General features: G+C 40.6%; 1 protein-coding gene across 2 annotated transcripts in view; it reads left to right on the plus strand.

The window, feature by feature from the left end:
* The window catches only part of BANK1 (B cell scaffold protein with ankyrin repeats 1), a 159,668-nt gene extending 139,165 nt beyond the window's left edge, over positions 1 to 20,503 (plus strand). The window contains exons 12-17 of one of the 2 annotated variants that reach the window (XM_076336811.1): positions 6,237 to 6,302; positions 9,387 to 9,571; positions 11,207 to 11,270; positions 12,776 to 12,846; positions 16,236 to 16,285; positions 19,888 to 20,503. In XM_076336811.1, coding sequence (XP_076192926.1) covers positions 6,237 to 6,302; positions 9,387 to 9,571; positions 11,207 to 11,270; positions 12,776 to 12,846; positions 16,236 to 16,280 — 431 coding nt within the window. In that variant the 3' untranslated portion in view covers positions 16,281 to 16,285; positions 19,888 to 20,503. The remainder of the gene's footprint in view (positions 1 to 6,236; positions 6,303 to 9,386; positions 9,572 to 11,206; positions 11,271 to 12,775; positions 12,847 to 16,235; positions 16,286 to 19,887) is intronic. The other variant, XM_076336813.1, reaches the window with a different exon arrangement.
* The last annotated feature ends 5,405 nt before the right edge of the window (positions 20,504 to 25,908 follow it).

Raw genomic sequence — 25,908 nt, forward strand, 5'->3', positions numbered from 1 at the left:
GATGGTGTGCACTCTTAGTGTGCTTCCTTTCCATTCCTCAAGTGCTTAGTATTCCTTTGTAGGTTATTTCGGTGTTTTTTCAGTTGTGTGCTGCCAAAACAACTGTTAAATAAATGTATGAAGGTGGTGTGTTTTCAGTTTACAGTGCAATTTTAATGTTCCCTATTGATACCAGATTTGATTGAGCTGGAAACCGAAGTCCCCAGTGTATTCTTAGGACAGGTGCATGAGTTTCTGTAATGTCTCCCGACCATTTCTGAAGTCTGCCCTACCAGGACTGCAGGGCTTAAGGATTGCATTACTGTCCGGGTTTGATGATTTACCTCTTATCAGAGACCACCAGTACAAGAGGGGTTCTCTGCAGCAAGGACACCTGTCCTACAGCAGCATAAATAAAACTTCATATGCTATAGCCTTTGTTCCTTTGCAAACCTCTCACAAATCCCTGAAGGAATGCATTTCCCCTCTGTGCACTGGAAACGTTTTACTATTTAAAGATAGCTGTCTGTGGGACTTCACACTAGGGTTAAAAGTCAGCGGTGGAAAAATATGTTTCCCAGTTACTATCCCAGAAGAGAATAGTATTCTCATTGCTCATCAAAATCACAGGGTATGCAGAAAAAGTAGCAGGCAGTGGATATTTTTAGGGAGGCAGAGTATCTCATGTACAGAATAGACAACATAAACCCAAATGAAATGAAAAAAACAAAATCCAGAACAGAACTGTTAGTGTCTTGGAAACTTATCAGGCTGATTACTGGGAACTATCGTGATCGCATCCTGAGTTAGTAATTCTTATTATGCAGATAGTTTAAATGCTCTAAAGCAGGAGTTTCCAAAGTGAAGCCTCGGAGCTCATGCAAACTGCAAAACATTTATGTCCCACAGAGGGATTTTTTTAGTACTTTCCTACAGTGAGTATAAAGTACTGCACTGCAGATGAATTTCATTATGTATCCCCAACTTAAGGGTGTTTTTTCCATGAATAAAATACTAGGAACTGCTGTTCAGCTGTCTTAGAGCACTTGGACTGTTTTTTCAGACCTGGTTGGGAAATGGTATACTGGCTTCATCCACTGTGTTCATTCAATCAGATTTTTTGCTATCTTAACTTTGGTAGATTGAAACATGTACTGAATAAGAGAAAATATTTATAGGATGCTGCCTGGCTGAAAAGCAAACTGTTCTAAATAGCGTATTTCTGGTAAAACCAGATATAGAGTCTTCCCCTTTTTGCTTTTCTCTACTGAAGAAAAATGGGACTGCAGAAATATATTCAGGTTTTACATGCTGGAGCAAATATTCTTGAGTGTATCACTAGAGTCCTTCCAGCTTCCTTCCGTAAGACGGGGTTCTGGTATTACTTTTATTATCTTGCCTCAGTGTAGGGGAGTCATCTCTGTGTAGTCTCCTGAAGTCCCTCCCTGACCAAGGTTGCTGGGTTTCTAATGGATTTGAGCTCACATGTGATAGACTCGGAATCTCACTGCAAATTGGGAAGAGAATTGCTGGTGAGCATATATTTATTTTTGGATTAATGTTTTCACATTGTCATTACACTGTGATTCTTTTTAAAGTCATTTTACTTTTGATCTGAGAAAACTGGGTTTTTTCAATCTCAACTGACTAATTATGTGGCTGTGGAAGGCAGAGGCTGACAACAGCCTGTGTAAGTTGTGATGAGTGGATGAGATGCTGTAGCTGAAAAACTCAGGCAGCGTGCACTGGGGCCGCTGCAACTAGCGGAGCGGCATGGCAGTTTGGTATTTCCGCAAGCACATTTGACATCACCTAGTCTTTCTTCCGATGAAATGACTGTTGTGTGTTCTCATAAATGTCTTGAGATCACGTTCACATTTAGAAGCGATCAGAACTTCTGTACCGGTTTAGATGTGGTCACTGGTTTTCTCACACCAGTGCAGTTAAAACTGAGCAGTCTTTTTCCCCCTGCCTTCTGACAGTGTAAGTGCGTTCAGACGCCTGTGCTACCACGACAGGACAGCTTCTGGGACTTGCGCCTTTGTTACCCTGCGCAGCACAGCGCAGCCATCCCTTCTCCACAATGCTTGGACCTAACTAGACCAGAGTCATGAGGCATGCTGATAGGCTTTTGTTCTGTGCTCAGCTGTGTTGCCTCAGAAAAATCAAAAAGGCCATACTGTTTACAGCGTCCCATTTCCTTAGTTGATTTCATGTTATGAATCACTAGAATTTTTTGTTTTAATCTTAAATATGTGAAATATTTTGGATAAATTTTAGGAGTGGTCTTTAATCATCTCTCAGGAAACTTACTGGTTAGCATTGCATTGATGACCTCTGTCTAGTCCTCATGCTGAGTGATGCTCAGTGTGTTAGCAAACAAAACAGACAAAAGGAAAATGAGATCTAAAAAGATGTGAACAAACATCTGCAGAGTTCTCATCTCCTGAATAATAAGCATCATTCTACTATATTCCTTCCTTAGTATTCTCTGCGTATTTGTCATCCCTTGCTGTGCTACATCTCATTTACAATCTAATCCCTACCAGAAAAAAGAACTTGTGAGTTTTATTTGCCTAGGTACTATGCACACACAGTTTAAATGTTAAAATGCTTAAATAATGGGAAAAAAATGGAGTGGGCAAAGATAGGACTCTCTCCCTGCAACATATCCCAACTAGCAATTCACCCCTTCTTCTCCATTCTTCCGTTAAACATCAGTTAATTGCGTGACAATTCTAAAATGAATGAAGCAAAAACCTACTAAGAACAAGGAGGAAGCTTACAAGCTCACTGTAATTTGCAACTGAGTTGAGATGTGTTAATCAGTGCAACCCTAGTGTATTAATTGATTTGCATTATCACTTAGTCTTGTGTTTCTATAAAGATTTTGTTCCCCTGGATTTAATTTTGAATGTTTCCTAAATGAAACAGTCATGGCAATAGATAATTTTGTTTGGAACATCAGCTCAATGAAGCTGACGAATAAATGCATCTTGAATTTCCCTAAGCAAACCGTATTCAAATTAGTGATATTTATTGATTATTTGTTTTTTCGCTGGGTCTTTTCTCTTTCGTGTTTGTTCTGCTGGAAGTGTTGCGTAAGTAAGGTACTTAAGTAAGTATGATTAGTTCACATATTCTTCCAGAGGGTAGGTTCGTCAGTGTAGCTTTATTTGAATCGCTAGTATGTAGCGGCAAACTTTTGTTTGATTTTTAGAGGTAATGTTGCTAATACAACAAATCGGGTAACATCCCCCATAGTTTAGATGGGTAAAGTAAAATGTAAATTAGAAACCATATCTTGGTTGATCATTGACTCTGAACTGATGTGAGTTGTCCTCTCTCATAACGTAACTCTTTCCACGTTTTGATTGCCTGTGTTTCTAATTATGTCACTTCTTACTGGCCTATCACTAAGCAATTTTTGAAATATCATAGTGCACCTATGATTCCTTACCATTACGGCTTTGTGTTAGGACTTCAATTAATTCTGAAAATCAAGTTCCTGTTCTTTTTGTCAACCTGCAGCTATTGCAAAAAATCCCATTCTCTCTTTCTAGACCCTTCACAGCTTCTTGCACAGTGTGTGACTATAAAATGCTCTTCTTGGTACAGAATTATACACAGGAGACTTAGATTTCAAATATTTCTAGCCCTCCTATTTGTGGTGATAACCATGAAAACATTAACCACGTTTCAAGCCTTATAACATTATTCACCTGCATGTGCAGACAGCCTGAAAAAAATGTCTGTAGCTAGTCTGACTGAGATAAAAAAGGCAATTCTGAGTTCCTTAGATCCCACTCACTTTCCAAGCCTTCTGTTAGGGATTTTCCCAGAGTTCTGCATATTTTCCACAAAATTTGTGTTTTGTCACACTTTTTAAATGTTGTCTTCTGGTTTCATGTCCTACTAGAAAATATTGTAGTAGTTTCTTACTCTCTGAGTTTGCTTTTCTGGAGAAATATTGAGGTTACATTACATTCCTAAAAAGCAATCTTACTACCTAAGACATAAAAATGTATTTAGAGCATGCAAAGAACTTCATCTGTGTCCTGTAGCAACTGAAGAGAGGAGAGGGAATAAAGTGGAATTACTTACTAGTTCTCTCATCCTCCTTTAATCCTGAGAAACTGAGAGAGGAGATACGTCGTAGACAAAACTTATATAGCATATATCGGGTCGGGACATTTAATTTGTAGATTTTGGCCTTCAAGCATCTATGGGTACTTTAGCCAGTCACAATGCGATTAAAAATTCAAAAGGACTCTCTTTCTGATCATACAGATATTATTGAAGGGCTCACATTAAGTAAAAAAGCGTAATAGAAGTACTGCAACTTTTTAATCAGATTACCTATGGCAGAGAGGCTCTGAAAACATAAAAATATATATCCTTCCTCAGTTGAAGGACTGTGGCGTTCTGACACTTTACAAAATTGCTATATTAGTATTGCTTTACTGAAGGAATATTCACTTTATCTTCCATAAGGAATAATGGAATATGTCCCTGTGCAAGATTACCTGTTTCTTTCATTCCACTACTGTATTCGAGCAGTTCATAAGTAATTAGAATGTGGGAATGAAAGAGTAAATTGCTGGAGTCCTCCCTAAACCTGTGGCAGTCGTACAGTGGTGTGTGCATACATCTTTCCAGGCATTCCAGAAACAGGAATTTGTTTTATGGACCTCACCCACACTGAATACTTGCTGCCAACTGAAATCATTTCAGCAAGATGCGTCATGTAAAGTGGTTTTAACAATTTTACTTTGAACTGGAAGAGTAATTCCATTTCTCATTACTCCAACACTGCAAAACTCAGCAGAAATTTCAAAGCCTATCAATTAAAGTGCTTTCCAGTCAGGGACATGGTTGAGTATATCCCTTCTCCTTATGCAGTAAAATTCAGGCTGCCTGCATTACCTCTGTCTTCTGGTTACTTTTAATTTCTTCTTTAAAAAGAGAATACTATTTCAAGTATAGAAGAAAACACCGCAACCATATTTAGCAGGATTCTTTGAGAATTATAGAGAATAGTATTGCAAAAGCTAAAATCTGTCGGTGTTAGGCTGAAGCTAGGGACATAACATCAGCAGATTGGGCTGCCTGTATCGTTCTTTTACTCTCTCCGTTTAGCCTGAGAACATTTTAAGGAACATCAAGTCCCCAGCTGTTTTCATTCATCATAACCTTCCATACAGGCCTACTCAGGAGTTAGCGTACTTTATTCTGCAGTGTAGAAAATACACCCTTAGGAATGCTCCTTCCTCACCTCTGCAGGTAGCATGCGCAGAGTTTAGATGTCACAGCTGTCTTGATCATCCGTTCTACAAGTTTCCCTGAGAGAAGTGGATGCGTCGTACAAGGCAGCCTGAACAGGCAGACAAGGAGCAAACCAAGGTCCACCGGGTTTCCCTGGTCAGCAGGAGCAAGAAGCCGGGACTCCGGGGTACCATGCAGGGCTCCGTTGTACCGGGCCTTGGTCCCCAGGCAAATATTTGCTCCATTGAACTGGCACGTTTGCTGCATTGCAGTGATGTCAGATTACTTAATGGGAAGGAATTATTCCAGATTATCAGTTTGTTTAGCTAAAATCAGAACTGAGACTTAAGAGGGAAAGCCTATATGGCGGTAGCTAAGTCAGAAACCAAGCAATTCCCACTTTCTGGGTTTTGCATTTGCCACCAGCAAAAGTTTGACTGCAGCATTTCAGGGCGTATCCAGGCTGGCTGTACTCTGCGCACCTCACAGGAATGGGGATGATGGGCTACGCTAATGGAATAAGTGATCATGCTTTGCTGTTCCTAGTGCTTGAATAAAGTAGACAAAAATATACACATACTCTTTCTTAAGCAGTGTCATCATTCTCACCTAGTACTATTGGTTTTTTCTGCCTTAGCTTTCCCCATAAAATAAGAAACAGGCTACAGTAGGTGTCTGTACCATGTGAAGAACTCTGAGATCTGGCGGTTTTTTCTAAACAAGTAATATGTTAATGTGATAAGTCTATTTTATTCTCTTCAAAGCGTCTCGTCATGATATCTGTAATATCAGTAATCTTGCCATTCTGTGCAACAGAACAATTTTTTAAGTTATTAACATTAGACTGACAAGCGGGTTGAGAAGTACTCCTAGGCTAGAAGAAGGAATTTATTCCAGCCTGCTTTCATGAGCCTCCTTCCTTCATTCAGAATGTCTGATGTTTTTAATTGCCATTTTTCACCAACTTCCTTATATTCTTCATTTTGTTACAGTGTTTCAGCAAAAGGCCACTCGAGTGCCCAGTGACAACAGGACGTACTGTGAAGCCAGGAAGCCCGGTACGGAATTTAATTTAGCTCTTTAACTGCCTTGATGCTTTTCAGTAGAACTAGTAGAGATTTGCTGTGACTTGATTTTGACTGATTTAGCATCTATTTTCCCAGATGTGATTTATATCCTTAATGGAATTGCAGCATTAAGAGATCAGATTAAAGAAAGAAAAATAAAAGTTACAGTCTTGTGGGAAAGATTTGTAGAGTCAGAGTTACTTTACATTTTTCTGTTTCCTTTCTCCATTGTGATTAAAATCAAGAAAACGAAGGACAGGAGGGCTCAGCTGTGCACTAATTCCAGCCGTGGAAAGGCAGCAGTGTGGGGAGCAACAGTTCTCTCCTGGGTACCCCAAGATCCACGTGAAATGAATTACTCGTGGCAGTCCAGTTGATACTTGAGTTGTAGCACATCAAAATGTCGCTACCATAAATTCCATTAATGGTACCCTAAAATAATTAACAATGTTATGTACAAAATGAATGAACACTGGGTGAAGATTTTTCCTCCCTCTTTTGTTAACAAGTAGCGGGTCAGGATTAAAGCACATAGAGTGGCACGTAATTGCCTATTTATTTCTGCAGTGGGGAACTGCAGTCTCCAGTGCTACTGACGTTACTTTTCATGAATGCTAAACCACTTAGGAAAAGAATACAGGACCTTCTAGATCTTACTGTGTTGGAATACTGGTAGCATACCTCTGCCAACCAACCACTCTATGATGGAGTGACTACATCAGCGGACAAGGGAAGAGCTACGGATGTCATCTATCTGGACTTCTGTAAGGCCTTTGACACGGACCCCCACAACATCCTTCTCTCCAAATTGGAGAGAGATGGATTTGATGGGTGGACTGTTTGGTGGATGAAGTCAGTTGGATGCTCGCATCCAGAGGGTATTGGTCAACGGCTCAATGTCCAGATGGAGATCAGTGACAAGTGGTGTCCTTCAGGGGACTGTACTGGGACCAGTACTGTTTAATATCTTCATCAATGACATAGACAGTGGGATCAAGTGCACCCTCAGCAAGTTCGCAGATGACACCAAGCTGAGTGGTGTGGTCGACCAGAGGGACAGGATGCCACCCAGAGGGACCTGGACAAGCTCGAGAAGTGGGCCTGTGTGAACCTCATGAGGCTTAACAAGGCCAAGTGCAAGGTCCTGCACCTGGGTCGGGGCAACCCCCGGTATCAATACAGGCTGGGGGATGAAGGGATCGAGAGCAGCCCTGCCGAGAAGGACTTGGGGGTACTGGTGGATAAAAAGCTGGACATGACCCGGCAATGTGCGCTCGCAGCCCAGAAGGCCAATCGTATCCTGGGCTGCATCAAAAGCAGCGTGGCCAGCAGGTCGAGGGAGGTGATTCTGCCCCTCTACTCTGCTCTGCTGAGACCCCACCTGGAGTACTGTGTCCAGCTCTGGAGCCCTCAGCACAAGAAAGACACGGACCCGTTGGAGCAGGTCCAGAGGAGGACCACGAAAATGATCAGGGGGATGGAGCACCTCTCCTGTGAAGAAAGGCTGAGAGAGTTGGGGTTGTTCAGCCTGGAGAAGAGAAGGCTTCAGGGAGACCTTATCAGTAAGGTCTAAGCCTTTCAGTACTTAAAGGGGGGCCTATAAGAAAGATGGGGACAAACTTCTTAGCAGGGCCTGTTGCAACCGGACAAGGGGTAATGGTTTTAAACTGAAAGAGGGTAGATTTAGACTAGATATAAGGAAGAAATTTTTTACGATGATGGTGGTGAAGCACTGGCACAGGTTGCCCAGAGAGGTGGTGGATGCCCCATCCCTGGAAACATTCCAGGTCAGGTTGGACGGGGCTCTGAGCAACCTGATCTAGTTGAAGATGTCCCTGCCCACGGCAGGGGGGTTGGACTAGATGACCTTTAGAGGTCCCTTCCAACCCAAACTATTCTATGATAAAACAGAGCAGTTTTTATGGGTCTGAGGAAATACACACACACACACACACACTCCCTTTTGCTGATATGAAAAATGCAGTTTTACCTAAACAGGTCTGATCTCCAAATAATCTTATCAGATGCAAGGCATTAGGGTCACTACTCCATCAAAATAGAAACAATTAGCTGCGATGCAAAAGAGTAGATTCGTGCCTAATATGTGCTAGTATGATCAAAAGGAGGGCGGGGGAGAAGCCACAGTAGCTGGTTTTTCACTTCCTTAGTATATTTCCCTTTGCCACAGTCCTTCCTCACTTAGAATAAAGATATTGGTGCATAACACAGCAGAAAAACTGACCCAAATCATACTTACGGTTTAAACTTTTATCCTGGCTGCATTCTCTGTGCAGTGAAACAGGTGCTTTATGGCCCCTTTGCAACAGCCCCATACAGGGCTAGGAGAGCCCTGTTTCATGGCTGCTCGTGTGTTCTGGATCGGCCATTTCAGTATCAGTATCCTGGAAATACGTGGTGCTACACCTCCCTGGACCAAGCTGTGTATCTGATAACACACGTCTCCCTGTCATTTCCCTTCAGTTGTGCACCTGTATCATAATCTCTAAGAGGACTAGGTTGTAATGTTTTCTTGTCACTGCAATGTATTTAATAATTTGGGGGAAGGAAATCATGTGAAATTTCAAAATGTTTTCTGGCCATATTTCAGCCCCAGCTTTTCAGAAATGTAATGTGTGAAGTTGGAGAAGGAAGGGGGAAAAAAGGCACCGTGGATATTCTTTGTCTTAACATAGCAACAATTTCCTTTAAAATGTCAGTACTATAGCTTTAGCACTAGAAGGAAGTTCTTATTTGAACTGACACTAATGGAGAATCCATGGATCAGGGCAATAGTAACGAATGAAATGTTTAAGATGCTACTGTGCTGCCAAAGAGTAATGGTAGGATCTTCATTGATTTGTAGCATTTCTCTCATTGGAAGGGAAAAAAGAAAACCAAACAAAAAAAACCAAAGAAGAAAAGGGAGGGGGAAGCCACCCTAAAGATGTTTTATTGATGTCAGATGATAAAATCACTGCTTACATGCCTTTGTTGAAAAAAGTGCTTGCAGCATAAAGAGAAAGGAATGAAATGGGTTGATAATATTTTCTACCTTTATCTTTCTACATTTTGTAGCAGCACACAGAGGCCACACTGACGCAGTAACTGATAGCACTGTGAAACACAACATCCCTGCTGAACAGGAAGAACTCATCCGCTTGCAGGAACAGGTGAAAAAGGGGGCAATTTCTGTGGATGAAGCCCTTGACAGATTTAAACAGTGGCAGAATGAAAAACAGAGACTACAGTCCACTCAACAGGTATGAGTCTGAAATGTATGTTTCTTGATGGGAATCTTGATCAGGAGTTCCAAAAACAAAGTCTTGTATTTTGGCTCCTACATGTGAGGTCAGAAATAAGAGTCGTGATGTATATGCCCGTCAACTCCCAAGGAACTTGCTGCTTATGGTTCTGAATCTTCTAGATACCCATTTCCACTGTTGTTTGATTACTTGAGAGGCTTCCTGAATTTATTTTGCCTAACTTCAGCTGCTGTTGCATTTGGTTAAAATCCTGAGTTAAATACGTTCATCTTTTAAGACTTCTGTTCTAAACTGCTAGGTGATGCTTAGGTCTATGCATCTTTCATGAAACCACAAACCTTCTACAGCTGAACAAACCGAATGCGCTATTGAACAGCACCAGCTAACAGAAGCATAACTATGTCAAGCATACATTGTTAATATATATTGACTTACATGAGGCTTTATGCCTATCTGAAATTGTTGACTCTACTTAGTGAAATTCACAATTGTTAGCAGTGCTCTTCAGCTCCTTTATATTCAATGTATGGAGTAAATTGAGGTGCACAAAAACAAGATTTACAAAAGCCCACACACTGAGTCACTGAAGAACTGCATCAAAGCTAGAAGCTAAGGAAAAAGGCACAGTGAGGAGGTTTGTTGATTACTTTGAACAAGACAGCTGGAGGAAGAGGTTATGCCCTCATTTTATATGAGGTCGTGCATTAACAAAAATATTGTCTTGTTGTCCTTTAAGCGCATTTAGTAGAAAGAGGAAAACCAAAGCTAGTCTACTACTCTGCAGAGTGGGAGAGCTATCAGATGCTGCCAGCGAGGAGAGATGAAATGCTCTTTGTGTTTCCATTTGCTGAAGAAATAGTATGAGCTTTGTCATCACAGTGGAACACTTAACAGCAAAAGTGCAAGGGCTTAGAATGGTTTGGGGGCCCAGTTCCCAGGCTGGGCACCAGCAGCGCAGCACAGCACTAGCGGTTCGGCAGCAGTGCGAGAGTATGGTGGATGCCCCCTTCCGAATCTGTCTGCGGCCAAGGACGCAGATGGAAATTGCTGGTATTGCTCCATCCGTCAGGGGAGTTACTTGTGGAGGAAGATGGTAGCTAATCTGTGCAAAGATAGCAGCACTAAGTCGTAAGCCTGTATTTCAAGGAGGATTTACTTGGCCTGTTTTCACTGCTTCAGGGAAAAAGCTACTTTCTGCCCTGCATTGCATGTGGGACTCTTCTTTGGTTTTGTACCGTAGGAAGGTCTTTCACTGTCACCCCAACATGAACACGATGAATTTACTTCATGATATCACTGCAGTTGTCTGGTCTTCACTGGGACTTTTGAGGAAAAATCGCTTGTCCAAAGCGAAAAATAAACTCCCAAGCCTCTGTAATCTAACACCAGAATCAATATAACTTACTGATAGGAAAAACTCCACCAGACTCTTAGGTATAAATGCTAAAATTAGCATCTACTTATAGCGCATCATAGACATCTTTCAGTCTTTTAAAATTATTTTTCTGGAGAGAGAGAAGCTCAGTGTTCAGAATACCAAAGAATCCAGCTTTTTATAGTTACTCATTATTTCTACAGTAAACTTCCGTTCTGATTTCTGCTGCTGGTTTTATGCTTGTTTTTTACTTAAAGGAAAAAGTGCACCACCTTAGAGACACCGCTATTGGAAACAGACTAGAAAAGGAAAATCCGAATGGTAAGTTGCACTTTCTTTGCCTTTCAGAACACTGAAGCCTTGAACTGTAAGTATACTGCAAAGGTCAGAGCCAAAGCATAAGTAGACTTTTGGATCGGGCATTGAATTTGTAATGAGCATTTTCTGTATCTGACCACATTTATTGTAGTGTAATCAGGTCTTCAGCAGGGTCAAGATTTCATCCCAAAGATGAGCTCACTGAGAGTTAATGGGGCAGAAAATTTACCAAGTCTTTGTGGCTCAGCTTTTCTGTAGCCCGTTTCCTACTGCTTCATCACAATTAGGGTAGATGATTTCTTTAGAACAATTTACTGGATGACTTCAATATTTTATTTGTAAATCAGCTATCAATTTACACTTGCAAATTCTTGATGAACCTTTCACTGCTACAGCAGTTTAGTATTGTGAGTGAGTCGTTAATAAAAGCTGTACCATTGGTCATTTAAGATGCTTTTTTCCCCATTGTGATTGAATGTCATCTGCAGCAGTATAAATCACCTGCATTTCCTGCAAATGATTTTCTCTTGTTGTTATGAAGAGATTGTATTAGATGGTACTGACTTTAGGCCTATGATTTCTGTGAACTTCAGTACATATGCATTCTTGGAAGGGAAATTTAGTATTTCTTTTTCACATTGGACTTAGTATCATTTGTATGTCGCTATTTAAAATGATCACCTAAATGTGTTATTTCCTTACTGCAAGAGAGAAAAATAATCCACAGTACTGCTTTCATTATTCTGTTAGTGTTGTGTTTATGTGGACTTGTGAGATACTGTAATTAAGAGAAGTTCTTGCTGGCACAGTGGCAGAGTTGCAGTCCAGGCTATTTATATTTCAGCTTTAATATCCTCCACGGTTGGTAGGGGTGCAGCGTCCTGAGCATGTGAACAGGCTCAGTCCATAAGCCTTCACAAGGCGCTCGGAGCCTGAGGGCCTGGGATCACTGCGTTTGTTCCTACAATCTGTTTTCTATAGGCAAGGCAAAGCTCATGATGACATGAGGGTGAGTCTCGGAAAGTATTTGTCTGTAGGGTTTTCTTTTAAGGCCACATCAGCCCTGCCTCTGTGGCTGTCCTCTCTCCAGTTTGGTTGTTGAATCATACCAGCAGAAACATCGTATTGACACCAGAATTGTAAATTTTGTGAAATTATCCAGTAGCTCAGATAACGATCACTATGTTCTCTTCTGATCCTAACCTCTCTGCCCTCTGTTACAGTATCTTACATCCTGCGATGCATATAAATCAGCAGCTTTGCACTGCAGAAATGCAACGGGATTTGTATGTCATTATGGAGGCCCCTGTCTTGTCCAACAGTGCACTTTATGACCAAAGATTTAAATTCTTGAAAATAAGAACTTCTAAAAGATGGAATTCCCTCTGCAGCTGGAGCCATATTGATGGCAAGAGTAAAGAATGGTCTCAGAAGACCGATACCTAAGTCCAGACATAAATAAATTGCCTGAACCAGAAATGACAATCACGTTCTTCTCTCTTTTGTAGTTCCTAAGGAAAGCAGACCAGAGAGCATTCATTTTAGAGACTTTTTGTTCCACATGCCATTTAATAAAGCGGTATGTATGAATGTTAGCAGTTCTCAGATTTGTTTAATGAATTCTAGTTTTTACATCTGTATACAGAGTCTCCATCTGTGCCTTTAAAAACATGAGCCTCCATGTTTGAAATCAGGATTTGGATAGTGTTTTTCGTAGATGGTTTTTAAAGAGATCCCATCAGAAGCCTGTTAGAAAAGGAATTTGATTTTATTTTAATGAGAAAAGAAAATACCTCCTATAAATTAGTATGGAACATAATTTTTAGTTTCTTGGTAAGTTTGATCTTGCTTCCACTGTAATGAAAGTCATTAATGAGAGTGGCACTCAGTTCAGTCTTCCATTATAACATTTGATGCTATCTCGAAGTTCATGTCTCGTTTTGCAACAGTTTAATATAGGACTGAATAACACCCCCCAAAAAAAAAATTAACTGCAAAGCAAAAAGTTCTGTCACTCTTGGAGTGAAATATCTACAAAAACCTTTTTTAAGAACAACTAAATAAGGGCTAAGCATGTAGAACGTTCATTTGCAGAAAGTACAGGCACAGACAGTGATTTATCTCATTACTATACAATGTACATATGGTCTTGCCCATAGGCATTGATAGTACCTTATCTTTTTTCCAAGAAGGGAAGTAAGATGTTAGCCGACAGAACAACAACAACAAATAGCTTTAATAAAATTTCATGGAAATACATACATTATTTGGGAACAAAAGCTCCATTTTGAAATCTGAGTGGCCCAGATTTTTTAAAGTATTTAAGATATTTCCTTGGCATCTTTCCTGGCACCATCGAAGTACCAAACTAGAAGTAGCCTGTTGCCTATGGGAAACTTTATCTATAAGCAAGGTTCATACACTATTTGGAAAGCCGCCTTGCCAACCGTGAAATACTACAGAGTAGGAGACAAGGAAGAATGGAGAGAACAACAGAATTGAAACAGTTGAACTGATGAGGTATGTCTTGGCATTTGAAGTCCTCAGCCATAGGTCTCCTCTGGGAGACGTTACCAAATCAGGACAGCCAGAAAGCGCCCACAGTGAGGTAGATGGGCGCTGCCCTCACAGTGAGATGCTGTGCTCTCACACTAAGGTAGATGTGTGCTGCTGCTGTGGGGTCCCACAAGGCATGAGCATACAAATATGGTTAGACCTCAGCTTACTCTGTGGTAACTGATTCCTTGCCTATACCCTTAAGCATAAGATAAGGCCTGAGAGTCTTGGGTTTGTGCGTTTCCACTAACAGAATGAATGGCAGCAGCTTAGACAACATTTATGTAAGGATGACTAGATAAGTTTCCTTTAAAGTCTTAAAAGACAATGCAGCTTTCACGTGCATTCCATGTCCATACTTTCTAGCACATAGGAATTTTTAAAAAAAAACTACATGATGCCTATCTACATCTTTGGACATTTGATTTACCTATGTGAATCTCATTTAGCTGTTTCTGAAAATGAGATTTCAAAATCTGCCTTCTACTGCAGTTACATTATGGCACCTTATGTGCCACATCCCACAGATTTAGTCATCCGGCATCTAAAAATAAGTGCAAGATTGCAGAAGCTACATAAGATGGTTTGAATTGCCTGCAGTTAGTTATCCCCTCATAGCTAATCTCTGTAGAACCTTGAACTCGGTCTTTAGGGATACAGCTAGTGTAGCGTTAAGATTCCTCATCAAAACCAGGAGTTGACTGATACTCTGTTTTCCACTCTTGGCGTAGCAGCAAGAACGGAGTAGTAGGTGTCACTGCTTCGTTGCTAGGTAATGAGCAAGATACAGGCCGCAGAAGACAAACTATAACTCGGCTGGACTTCAGAAGACCAATACTGCATTAAGCAAATGTTAAGCTTGACCTTTTATTATTATTATTTACTATTACTTCAATGCCAGCAACTTACATAATAGTTTTACATGAAGGTAGGTCTTGGGAAACATGTCAGATGCTTAGTAGTCCTCCAGTGACAAATATACCCATGGGGCAAATGAACAATTCAGTCTCTGCATCTGTTCCAGTCCTGGGATTCTTGGCAAGACTGACAAGGTAGGTGGCCTGCTGTGGAAAGGTCAAAAACTTTTTCACAGGGAACTCAACTGAAACCATTTATTTCTTAGCTGTTAAAATCAGTAGGTACTTACACTGAAAGTGGCCTTCATATCCAAGACGGACAACTTTACTATCTGTTGCTATAGACTGTTTAATACTGACCCATTCCTATAAGGCACTGTAAACAGCCAGGTCATCCACTGCTGTAAAGACATCCTCCACAGAATTTCTTCTTCCAGATTTTGATTTCCAGATTTGTAGATGCCTATGACAGTAAAGCAGGTCTGGTTCAATTAAGTTTGCTCAACCAGCTGCCAAAGACCAAATCTCTTCCTCAGCTTCATCCAAAAAACACTCAAAAGAGCACTATGCACCTTTCACAGACTGGTAGGTTATTGATTATGTTTGCTATCCTAAATGTCTGGCTTCATTCCTCAACCCTCATCAGCACCTTGTTTTTCGTCCAAGTTGCTAACAGATTGCTTATTCATCAGTTGATGCCACTCCAGCTTGCAGGTAGTGTCTAAGTAGAGTTCCCTGAAAACTAGAAAAACCAGCACTTAATTTTGAGCACATTAATCATTGTCTCCGATAGGTCAATAGGAAGATGAACAAAGACAGACGCTACTTTTGACATTTGGATCCATGGGAACTCAAACTTCTTTACTCAACCCAGTTAGCAAAGTTGAAATAACTTGGGATCCTGAAGCACATACAAGCTTTTGTATGTGTGGAGAGTGAGGAAGTCATAGAAGAGATTTTTTTTCTTCATGACTTCAACAGTATGCATTTCAATTGGGACCTCTAGTCTTGACAATACTTATTTCTTGGTAGTTTACAATAGTGTCCATTGGACTTGTGAAGCTACATCTTTAGCCTGGCTTATTTCCAGTTTCTTAAGTATTTTGTAGCTTCACGTGATGCTCACATTTAAAATCAAGAAAATAGCAAAAATCAGTTTCCTGCCCATTTGTCACCAAATCAGGTCTTCGTGAGGCAAGCCCACAGTCAAACTGTTGACTGAGTTCACCAAGACATCTGAATTTCCATGTACCCCTCAGCCTCTCCTAATTGCCACCAATAAAGATCAGCCATGCTGTCTTACATGAAGTAAGATTTGTACAAAATCCACCTCATGTCATTCTCCCACACGACACGTGCCTATTTTTGTGGATGTCTCTTGCTTCCCCGCTCCCAGGGACATGTGTTGTATTCACATTTGAAGTAAAACACATTAAAAGCAACTCATCCTAGGTATGTATTTTGTGAATTATTCAACTTTGAAAGACATTCTGCACTGGTCTGATTTATCACTGATATACATGACTATTTATTAATTGCATCTATTTCTTTTTAGTCTCCAACTAGGAACCCAACAGACAAGGAACAGATGCCTAATTAACAGAGGTAAGAGCATGTATATGAACACACACAGAGACATTATTTGTCATGGAAACTGACGCTTGTGGAAGTACTTTCCATCAGAGCGCATTTGCGTAACAACAGAGTGGAAGTGCATCTCAGAGGTCTGATTTCACAAGATAAACCATAATCATCAGACATTCTGGTTTATACTAGAACTTATTTTTGGTCAGGTGTCAACCTATTCGTGTTACTGCAGGGCAGATTTGCAAGCAGTTAGACACTTACCTGACTTGTGGATGCAGTTGAAGAGAGTTCCCATTAGTTATTGCAACTAATTGAGCTTATGCAACTAAAAGCTGTATTAGAGTATAGTCCTACATACTGATTGCACATGCAGTATCAGACGTATTGAATATCGAAATAAAGTCGAAAGGTATAGATGCAAGGATGTGTCCAGAAATGCTGATTACCCAAGAGACCAATGGTCATTTAAGTGCTGGAAAGCTTACAGGTGATGATACTGTCTCCACAAACAGCAGAATTTTCTGATGTTTGTGTTAGTGATTGTGAGCTGCTTGGTTTTGGGCATCTAATGAGATCTTTAATAGTTGGGGGTTTTAATTACTATTTGCTACCTGTGTGCTTCCATGTATATATCTCATGGCAGTTTTAAAACTATACGTCTACCTTTCAATGAAACTTGATCATTAGGCTTGCTGCTAGGAGATAAAAGTAAATAAATCTGTTTTACAGCATTCATTGGGGTTTGGTGATTGGGTTTTGTTTTTTTTTAATCAGTTCAGTTTTCAACATCTGTGCTGAGAACAAACTTACCAGGAACTGAACTTAGATCACCATCTGAGTTTGTAGACTTTATGAATTATCTTGCATTCATTCTGAGAATAGGGTACAGTGAAATAATCACCTGGAAAATTTCTTATTTTGCTAAATCCTCTGAAAATGAAGGAGTCATGCAACCTTTCTTATGTATGGAAGGATGATTGCCATTAGAAGTTTAAGGCCAAGAACAAGGATGTCTGCATTCTGTTAATGTATGTGCAAATCTTTTCCTTGAGATCTTTAATAAATTTCCAATCCCTTGGTTTTCTTAGGCACTGAATTTCTTCAGTTCATTGATCTCTGCAACAACAGTCTGTGCTGAACAGCTCCAAAAGTCAGAGTTAGATTTTCTTCTTCAGTTTCCTTTCCTTCAGATGAGTTTAGGACCTGAAAGTTTCAAAATTAAAGTTTATCATTTTAGATATGAGTAGTATTTGTAATTTTGCATTATTAGAGTTATAAAAGGGATTAAATAATATTTGTTCACAGTAAGAAAATTATACAATTTATTCCTGAAGACAAATGTAATTTTAAATGCTTTGTTAGCTAAGTTACTTTGATTCAATTTGCCTTTCCAACTTTTCCAAGTGGGGGGATGTTGTGGTTTAACCCCAGCCAGCAACTAAGCACCACACAGCCGCTCACTCACTCCCCTCGCAGTGGGATGGGGGAAGAGAATTGGAAGGGTAAATGTGAGAAAACTCGTGGGTTGAGATAAAGACAGTTTAATAGGTAAAGCAAAAGCTGCGCACGCAGGCAAAGCAAAACAAGGAATTCACTCACTCCTTCCCATCGGCAGGCAGGTGTTCAGCCATCTCCAGGAAAGCAGGGCTCCATCATGCGTAACGGTTACTTGGGAAGACAAACGCCATCACTCCAAACATCCCCCCCTTCCTCCTTCTTCCCCCAGCTTTATAAGCTGAGCATGACGTCACATGGTATGGAATATCCCTTTGGTCAGTTGGGATCAGCTGTCCTGGCTGTGCCCCCTCCCAGCTTCTTGTGCACCCCCAGCCTGCTCGCTGGTGGGGTGGGGTGAGGAGCAGAAAAGGCCTTGGCTCTGTGTAAGCCCTGCTCAGCAGTAACTAAAACATCCCCGTGTTAGCAACGCTGTTTCTAGCACAAATGCAAAACACAGCCCCATACGAGCTACTATGAAGAAAATTAACTCTACCCCAGCTAAAACCAGCACAGGGGAATGACATGTTATACTGTTGTAGTGTTATTTTTGTGGAACTGAAAATGGATAGTCTTCAGTGAGGTCTTTTCTGCCACCCTTCTCTCATGTAAAGGAGAGGGCAGTTGCTGCTTGTGAGAACTGTGTTTCCACGTCTCATTTCTGGAGCCAGCTGCCCTCCTGCTCACTGGAGTACAGTGCCCACACCATAAAACAATAGGTACCTCCTCTGCTGCTGCTTATCCTCTACATCCCTTGTTCAGGTCCCCCTCCTCCAAAGTTCTCATAAGACCCAAAAAACTGGTCTTATGGCATTGCTGAAAATGAAAAATTATCACTCCTTCTTCAAGAGGCAGCTCAACTCCTACATGGGCTTTCCTTTCCAAAGAGAGCTTTTGTCTTGAGTGGAGCTGAAGTCACCTACACTAAATGGGTAAAAAAGCTTTGAATGTTAAAAGCTCTGAAGCTTGAGAAAACTATTATGAAAAACTTCGTAATAACCGAGGTGCTTATAAATTACAGATTGCTAAAGTGAAGTGAATCATTCAAGGCGGGAGGGGGAATTACCCCTGAGATCAGAATAGGTCATCTCTGTCACTTTTAGAAAATTGTTACGTGGGAGAGAGAAGGTGAATTAGATGTGGGAGAACTTGCAAAATACCATTTATCCAGCACATTCAATCAATTCTGTTTGTGAATTATCCACACCAAACTCCGAGGTTCTCCTCTTCTGCAAAGTATGGCCTCTCCATAGCTTTCTTGCTGTTTTCAGATTGGTTCACAGGCCTTATAATACCATAGCACTAAATATACTAGTATTTGAAAAGCAAAAGAGCTTATGTAGAGGCACATGTGCCGCAGCTGTAAAGTAGTAGAATGACCCTGGCAAGATTAGAAAAACTTGGTGGTTTGCGGGTTGGTTTTTTTCTTCTCTCTTTTACACCACTTTCAAGGAGATCATATTAACGGAAAAATAACAGAGTTGGAAAGAGAATGTTCATTTACCCACATGCACTGGAGAACATGTATTTAAGCTGAAATTCTAAAATCTTCTGAGAAGCTAACTGCATGTCTGAAATTTATGCTTTCAGTATAAACCCAACACAATGAAGTCGTCTTTTTTTTTTTTTCTTAAGACTCCAGTATTCCTTCTAAAAGTGCTGAAATACATTCAGTGGTGTACACAACAATACTGTATATACCACTTAGGAGGACTGGACTTTTCTTGTAAAAAAAAAAGAAGTGGGTCTGAAGACAGACCACTATATTTTTTTATGACTAATTGCAGGGAAATTTTTGAGTGTTTGATTATTACAAAAAAATTGCAGATAAAACATTCAAGAACTACATTTTTATTGCTAATATTCTGACTCTCCAAACAGTTGAGCCTCCAACTCCAGTGCAAAGTTCTTAGCTATGCTGCTCATGCCTATCTGTAGATCATCACACTTTCCTCATGCAAGGGGGGAGAAGAATAACAGAGTTGAGATCCAGCTGGTAGATCTAAAGGAGCAGACTGTGATTTTGATTCTCTCATAGTCATTTCATCAAATACAGTTTTTAATCTTGTTCTATACAAACATGACCAGTCTACTGAATAACAGGCATTTTTCATTATTTCTTACAGTGCGATTCTTCAGCCAGCTGTGCATCAGTTTCCTCTGCTTGGCATCCCACGCATCTCCAAGCTGCCCCCTGACAGGCTGAGGCTCCAGCGCATACTGCTGTGACATGGCTGTGTGATCATCGCTGTGCTTTTGGTGTCTTGGAATCTCTCACCTGGGCCAACTCTAGGTTGGCCGGTATCGCTAAAGCAAATTAATAAGACTTCTTGTAAAGTCAGCACTGAATTTTACATTTTTTTCTTTGCCAGTTTTTTTTTTTCCCCAAGATGACAGCTGAGGATTTATATAAAGATATATTGCGTGCTTTGGTTAATTATTTTTAAACTCATTTCAATTTTTCCATAATGCTTGATAGTTGTTTAAAAGTAGATTTTATGCACAAAAGAGGAAGATCATGAAAAGTTATGAAGATTATGAAGTTATAATACATAAAATTTAGGTTTTACTTTTTGTTAAGACATTTTTGTATAAACTTTGTATATAAATTTGTCTTTCCTAGGAATAATAATTGTACTCCATCACTAGTTGAAATAATTAAAGTAAAGCTAATTTCTAAAGTCAAACTATGTAAATCAGTACTAATTATCTACTAATGCATTAAAGTGATTACAAGAATTGGGTTTACAAGGAAATTGTGTTTTGTTTAATAAGTTGCCTAAGGTAAGTGATATCCAGAACAAAACCAAAAGAATCTCTACTGCATTTACACAGCGAAAGTAGAGGAATAAATAAGGTTAACGGGTATAATGGTCTGCATTCCCACAGTGATATACTCCAAAATTTAAAGTGAGCATGTGACGATACAGGAGTATGCAAGATGACCTGCCCTATTTCATACACAAAAAAGGAAAAAAAATCTCATATGCAACATGCAGAGGGTATAAGAGAATATTTTAACTTTCAGATAAGTAGGAGCTTAAATAGACTTCCCCCACCCTAGTTATTTGAGCTTTGCACAAGCCTTCTTAAAAAGCAGGTCAACATGCTGTTAGCCAAAAACTGCCTCCACAGAGATCTTACTCTTTACTAACCTCTTAGTTGTGCGTTATTCACAGATTCTTTAGGAACCTGAATTGTTCATAGCAAGCCTCCTCTCAAGCTCTCAGTAGTGTTGAATCTCCGCTTTGCATGTACTAAGAGATGCTTGCACTTTAGTTAGGAAAAACTGAAAACTACTTATAGTCAGAAACCCTTGATTATAAATACATATTGCTCCTTAACTACATGTTAATGTGACACCCAAATTTGGAAGAGGGGAGTGGATTTGATGTTCAGACTTAGAAGCCTCGAGGGTCATTATTTTTCCAGTTTCAACAAATTGTTGGGCCAAGAACCGTTACAAATAAAAATAAGCCAAAAGACAATGTTGGGATTTTAAAACAATGACAGAATCTTGCAAGTTTGTATCCCACATATAGCTTTAGGCTAATTAAAATTCTATTTTAAATGGGTTGATTAAACATTTTCAGGAAATTATCTGTTCTCTGGGGAAACCCCCTATTTCTGTTAGAAACACTCCCACAAATACTGCAGATGTATTGCTATGAAGTCATAAATATTCAGTGACTGCTGTATTAGTGTGGCAACATAGCTTTGTATTCCATACAAAGGCTTCTCTTGAGCTATCTGAACCACAGCAAAAGCCTTGAAATGTATAAGGTCTCCCAGATCTGGACATACAGTCAGTGTCCGTGAACTGAGGGACGTGAGATTGTCAGGCTTTATAGGGGAGGAGCTGTGACATTTTAGACTTACCCGGCCACGTGGAAATGGAGCGGGGAGAATTACTTGGAAATCTAAATTTGTATAAGCTGTTATTTTCCCTTAAGAGGTTCCCCTCCCTCCCCCAAAAAAACATTTATATTCTTACCAACCTAGCTGGTCAATGTATCCCCTGGCAAGCATTCCTAAGGAGCCGACATAGAAATTGAAGAGAGAATAGAAATCATAGAAAGCTTCTTCATGTCGGTACCTGGTGTCTTTTTCTGAAGTTTGTTGCTTGTTTCTGTAGCAGAGGAGATGGAGGGACCTTTCCGGGGTCAGTCCTCACAGACCTCCAGGCAGGATCCAGATGTTCTTTGTGCTGCCAAGGGAGAGGCAGTGGCCCAGTGGCTCCTTTGCTGCAGTGAGAGGGCACCTGGGAAATGTGGAGATTTGAGGTCAATGGTAAAAAACTAACAGAACAGGAAATTTACAAAAATAAAGCGCAGAAAGTTACCTCAAGGAAACACTATGGGCTTTCTAGGGAAAAGAAAGAGTGTAACAATATAGCAACAGTGCCAAACACACAAACTAGACACCAGAGTGTAGTTCCCCTCAGGAAATAAAAAAAGGTGTGCTCTGCCTATGTATGTACAAGTGTTTGCATCTATAATGCATGGTAGGATACTCCACAACTTCCAACCCAGTGCAGTTTAGGATTACCCACAACAAAGCAACTCTTGTTCTCTGCTTTTGCTGCTTCATTCAAGCGCTGCTCTCAGCGTACCGAGTACAGTAGCACCAGTGTTACAGGTTTCAGCAGCCTCCAAGCATGGCACCAGTTCCCGTTGGGAACGCAACCAGGGAATTCCCATTTGCTAAAAATCGAAGCACAGAAGAAACTATTGCCTTGTTACAGGGTAACAACAGCAAAGAGGATTTTAGAATTTTAAAGGCCAAATTCAAGCCCAGCAACATTAGTGAGATTTAAAAGGCAAAAAGCTTCAGTAATCCTTGAAGAGGAAGGGTACACGAGGACAGGCAGAGGCACTTCCTGTATGTTTCATCAGTGAGGCAGGACCGATTCCTTAGTAGGGAATTTTCATGAGCAAGCTTTAGCCACTGAAGACACTGACAAATTTCAGGCTAGCCCTCCCAGCCAACACGTTCTCTCCCCCCTCCCCCCCCCCCCGCCTTTTTTAATCTCCCCACAATTTTCTAAGGCTGTGTCATTCTTTCAGGCAGCGAGTGCACCTAGTGTTTGATAGACACAATGTCTCACTGTTGCACAACAGAAGTATAGGAACAGTAAATATTTAAACTAGCTAAAGCTGTCACTGAAACAACTTTAATCTTGAGCCCTGATGTACAAAAAGCAATAGTACTTTAAGTTAAGTTCCTGCAGCTGGGACAGCTACTTTTGCTATTGTCACAGAAGTACAACTATCTTACAGAGTGCAGAGTAGTCTCAAAAGGATGCAAGAAATCAATGAGGAAGACATGCAGTGTCACTTTAATGAAGAAATACTTTTGCTACACTACAGATTTGCTTGCTTTTATCACTCTGATCTTCAGCTGAGGGTGGATTTGACACAAATAGTTTAGTATCTCCTCTGACTCCTGGTATTTTAATGTAGAACCAAAAAAAAAAAAACCAACCCACCCCACCAAAACCCTTTCAGTGTCTTACATGTCCTATATCTCAGATCAATTCTTGTCGGTGTACAAAATCTTTCTGACAAATTGTATGTAATCCATGACAATGTAATTTCTATGGTATGAAATTCCACAATGGTTAAGCAACAAGTTGAGAACAGGGCTTTTGTTCATTTGTTTTTTATTTACACACACACACACGGAATTCCCACCCACCCACCTCTACTCTGAGGCAGCCAGCCAAGGCCCCAGAGGAGAAATGAAGGGATGGATGCTGGGTTTTTTTCCCCTCCTCCAAAAGGAATTTCTGAATCTCAGTGTAGTTAATTATGTACAAGCTACAGGTAAAATCATTATACTTCCACGAAAATAAAAGCATCTATTCCCTACCCCTCTCATGTTCAATATTCACGCTCTGTTTTCTGCTGCAGGATTTCCATATATTTCACCAAGGTGTGCTGCTGAACTTCATAGAATCATAGAATCATAGAATCATTGAGGTTGGAAAAGACCTCTAAGATCATCGAGTCCAACCGTCAACCCAACACCACCATGCCCACTAAACCATGTCCCTAAGCGCCTCATCTACACGTCTTTTAAAAACCTCCAGGGATGGGGACTCCACCACTTCCCTGGGCAGCCTGTTCCAATGTTTCACCACTCTTTCAGTAAAGAAATTTTTCCTTACATCCAATCTAAACCTCCCCTGCCGCAACTTGAGGCCATTTCCTCTCGTCCTATCGCTTGTTACTTCGGAGAAAAGACCAACACCCACCTCACTACAACCTCCTTTCAGGTAGTTGTAGAGAGCGATGAGGTCTCCCCTCAGCCTCCTTTTCTCCAGGCTGAACAGTCCCAGTTCCCTCAGCCGCTCCTCATAAGACTTGTTCTCAGACACATTTATAAGCAGACATTCTGACATAAAGGAAGTCCTGAAGTTTTGCTAACCAAATGTGCATTACTAACAGGAAACATCAGGAAGCGTCTGTTTAGCAGTGCATGAATGATTAAGTAAATTACAAGAGCCTGAAAGCCTAGCTGACACAAGATCCCTGTTGTAGGTGCTCTAAAATATTATCTTCATTGCAAGCTAGGAGATTCACTAATTGACCGATCAACAAAATAACACCACTCTGCCCTTCCACCTGCCAGTGTGTATTCTATTAAACTTCAACCGATAATCCATTCAAAAATAAATATTTTAAACATGGTGACATCCAAGAGAAAGAAAACAATACACAAGAGATTCACAGTGACTATAGTTATCAGCAAGCCAAAACTCACGTCAGGATCCTATGGACGGCCTGGCTGATCTGCCAGGAGGAGCCTCGTTACAGGAGAGGCTTCACTGGGTCATCAGTGTTCAAAGATTGTCCACTTTTTGCTGGGGTAACTCACCGTTCAGATGTAGCCTATCGTCTAGGTGCGGTATGGCCTTGCTGGATGTTCACCCTATGAAAAAATACTTGTAGCATTTCAACAACAGTGTAACATGTAGCAGAATGAGAATAAATCTAAAGTCCTGCCTTCATTTTATTAAAGAAGCTATAATCCTTGCAGGAATATAAGTGATGCTGAAGATACATTTCAGTCTTAGTAGGAAACCTCTACTGTGATAAGAGCAGGAGCAAAATGACAAGAGTTGTCCTGACAGTCCTCGAGGGGGTGCTAATAATGAAGGGGAGGCAGGACCATGTAGACTGACTGCTCATCCCCTTCATTTACTGTAACCAACATTCGTCCTGACAAACTTCAGCGTTACTGAAATGCAACTCTGAAGTGAATCACTCCAGAAACAAGCCCCAAGACAAGCCATCAACGAGCAAGGTGGAGGAACGTACTCAGTCTCATCCCACTCTAGACACGCTGGGCTGCGGTAACTGAAATTAAGAACTGCATCAAGAGAGCAGGGAAGAGTTTGATGGAGACAGAAAATGGTCCCGGGGAAGGGTCTGTCAGCTTATGCTGGACTCCTAGTACAAGAAATCAGAAGACCTATACCAACATCATTGCCAGCTCTCAACAGTTATTCCAAAAGCTTGGATGAGCCTCTTCGTACAGATAAGAAAACCCAGAAATAAAGTACCCAGGTCTCAGCTCACTTCTGCAAAGACCCCATACATGCAGACAGCAGGGGTTCAACACAGGTGAAGAATCCATTGAGACTGCCCAACATGGATGCTCCCTGGTTGGTACGGTATGCAGTGCAAAGCAGAATTAAAAAGTAAAAAATACATATATTAGCTGCAATTGTTTGCAGATGCAAGTGACCTAAGATGCTTGCTCCTATGGGATATCTACACCACATTAGTTGTCTAAAAAAAAATAAAAAAATAAAATCATGTGTGGAAAACTTTTACCAGCAGAAAAAGTTTACTGTTGCCATCTATACAGAGAATGCACCCGACCTGGTGAAAGAAAAAACCAAAAAAACATACGGAAAAGGCAGTATTTTTTAATCAGTCAGTATTCAAGTTCATCAGTTGTAACGCTAAGACTCATTATGAACTTGTGGTTTCACTCCTGGCAGAAGACAGGCCAGAACATTTCACCCCAGGGCACTAACCTACGAAGCTTGGTTGGGTTACAGCAGCTCTTCAGAAAGTAACCTTGGATCCAACGCACTTCAAGGCAAGACAAGGTGTAACAACTATCTGAAGGACTTG

The sequence above is a fragment of the Aptenodytes patagonicus genome, chromosome 4 (assembly GCF_965638725.1).
Source record: "Aptenodytes patagonicus chromosome 4, bAptPat1.pri.cur, whole genome shotgun sequence".
In the NCBI taxonomy this organism is placed as follows: Eukaryota; Metazoa; Chordata; class Aves; order Sphenisciformes; family Spheniscidae; genus Aptenodytes; species Aptenodytes patagonicus.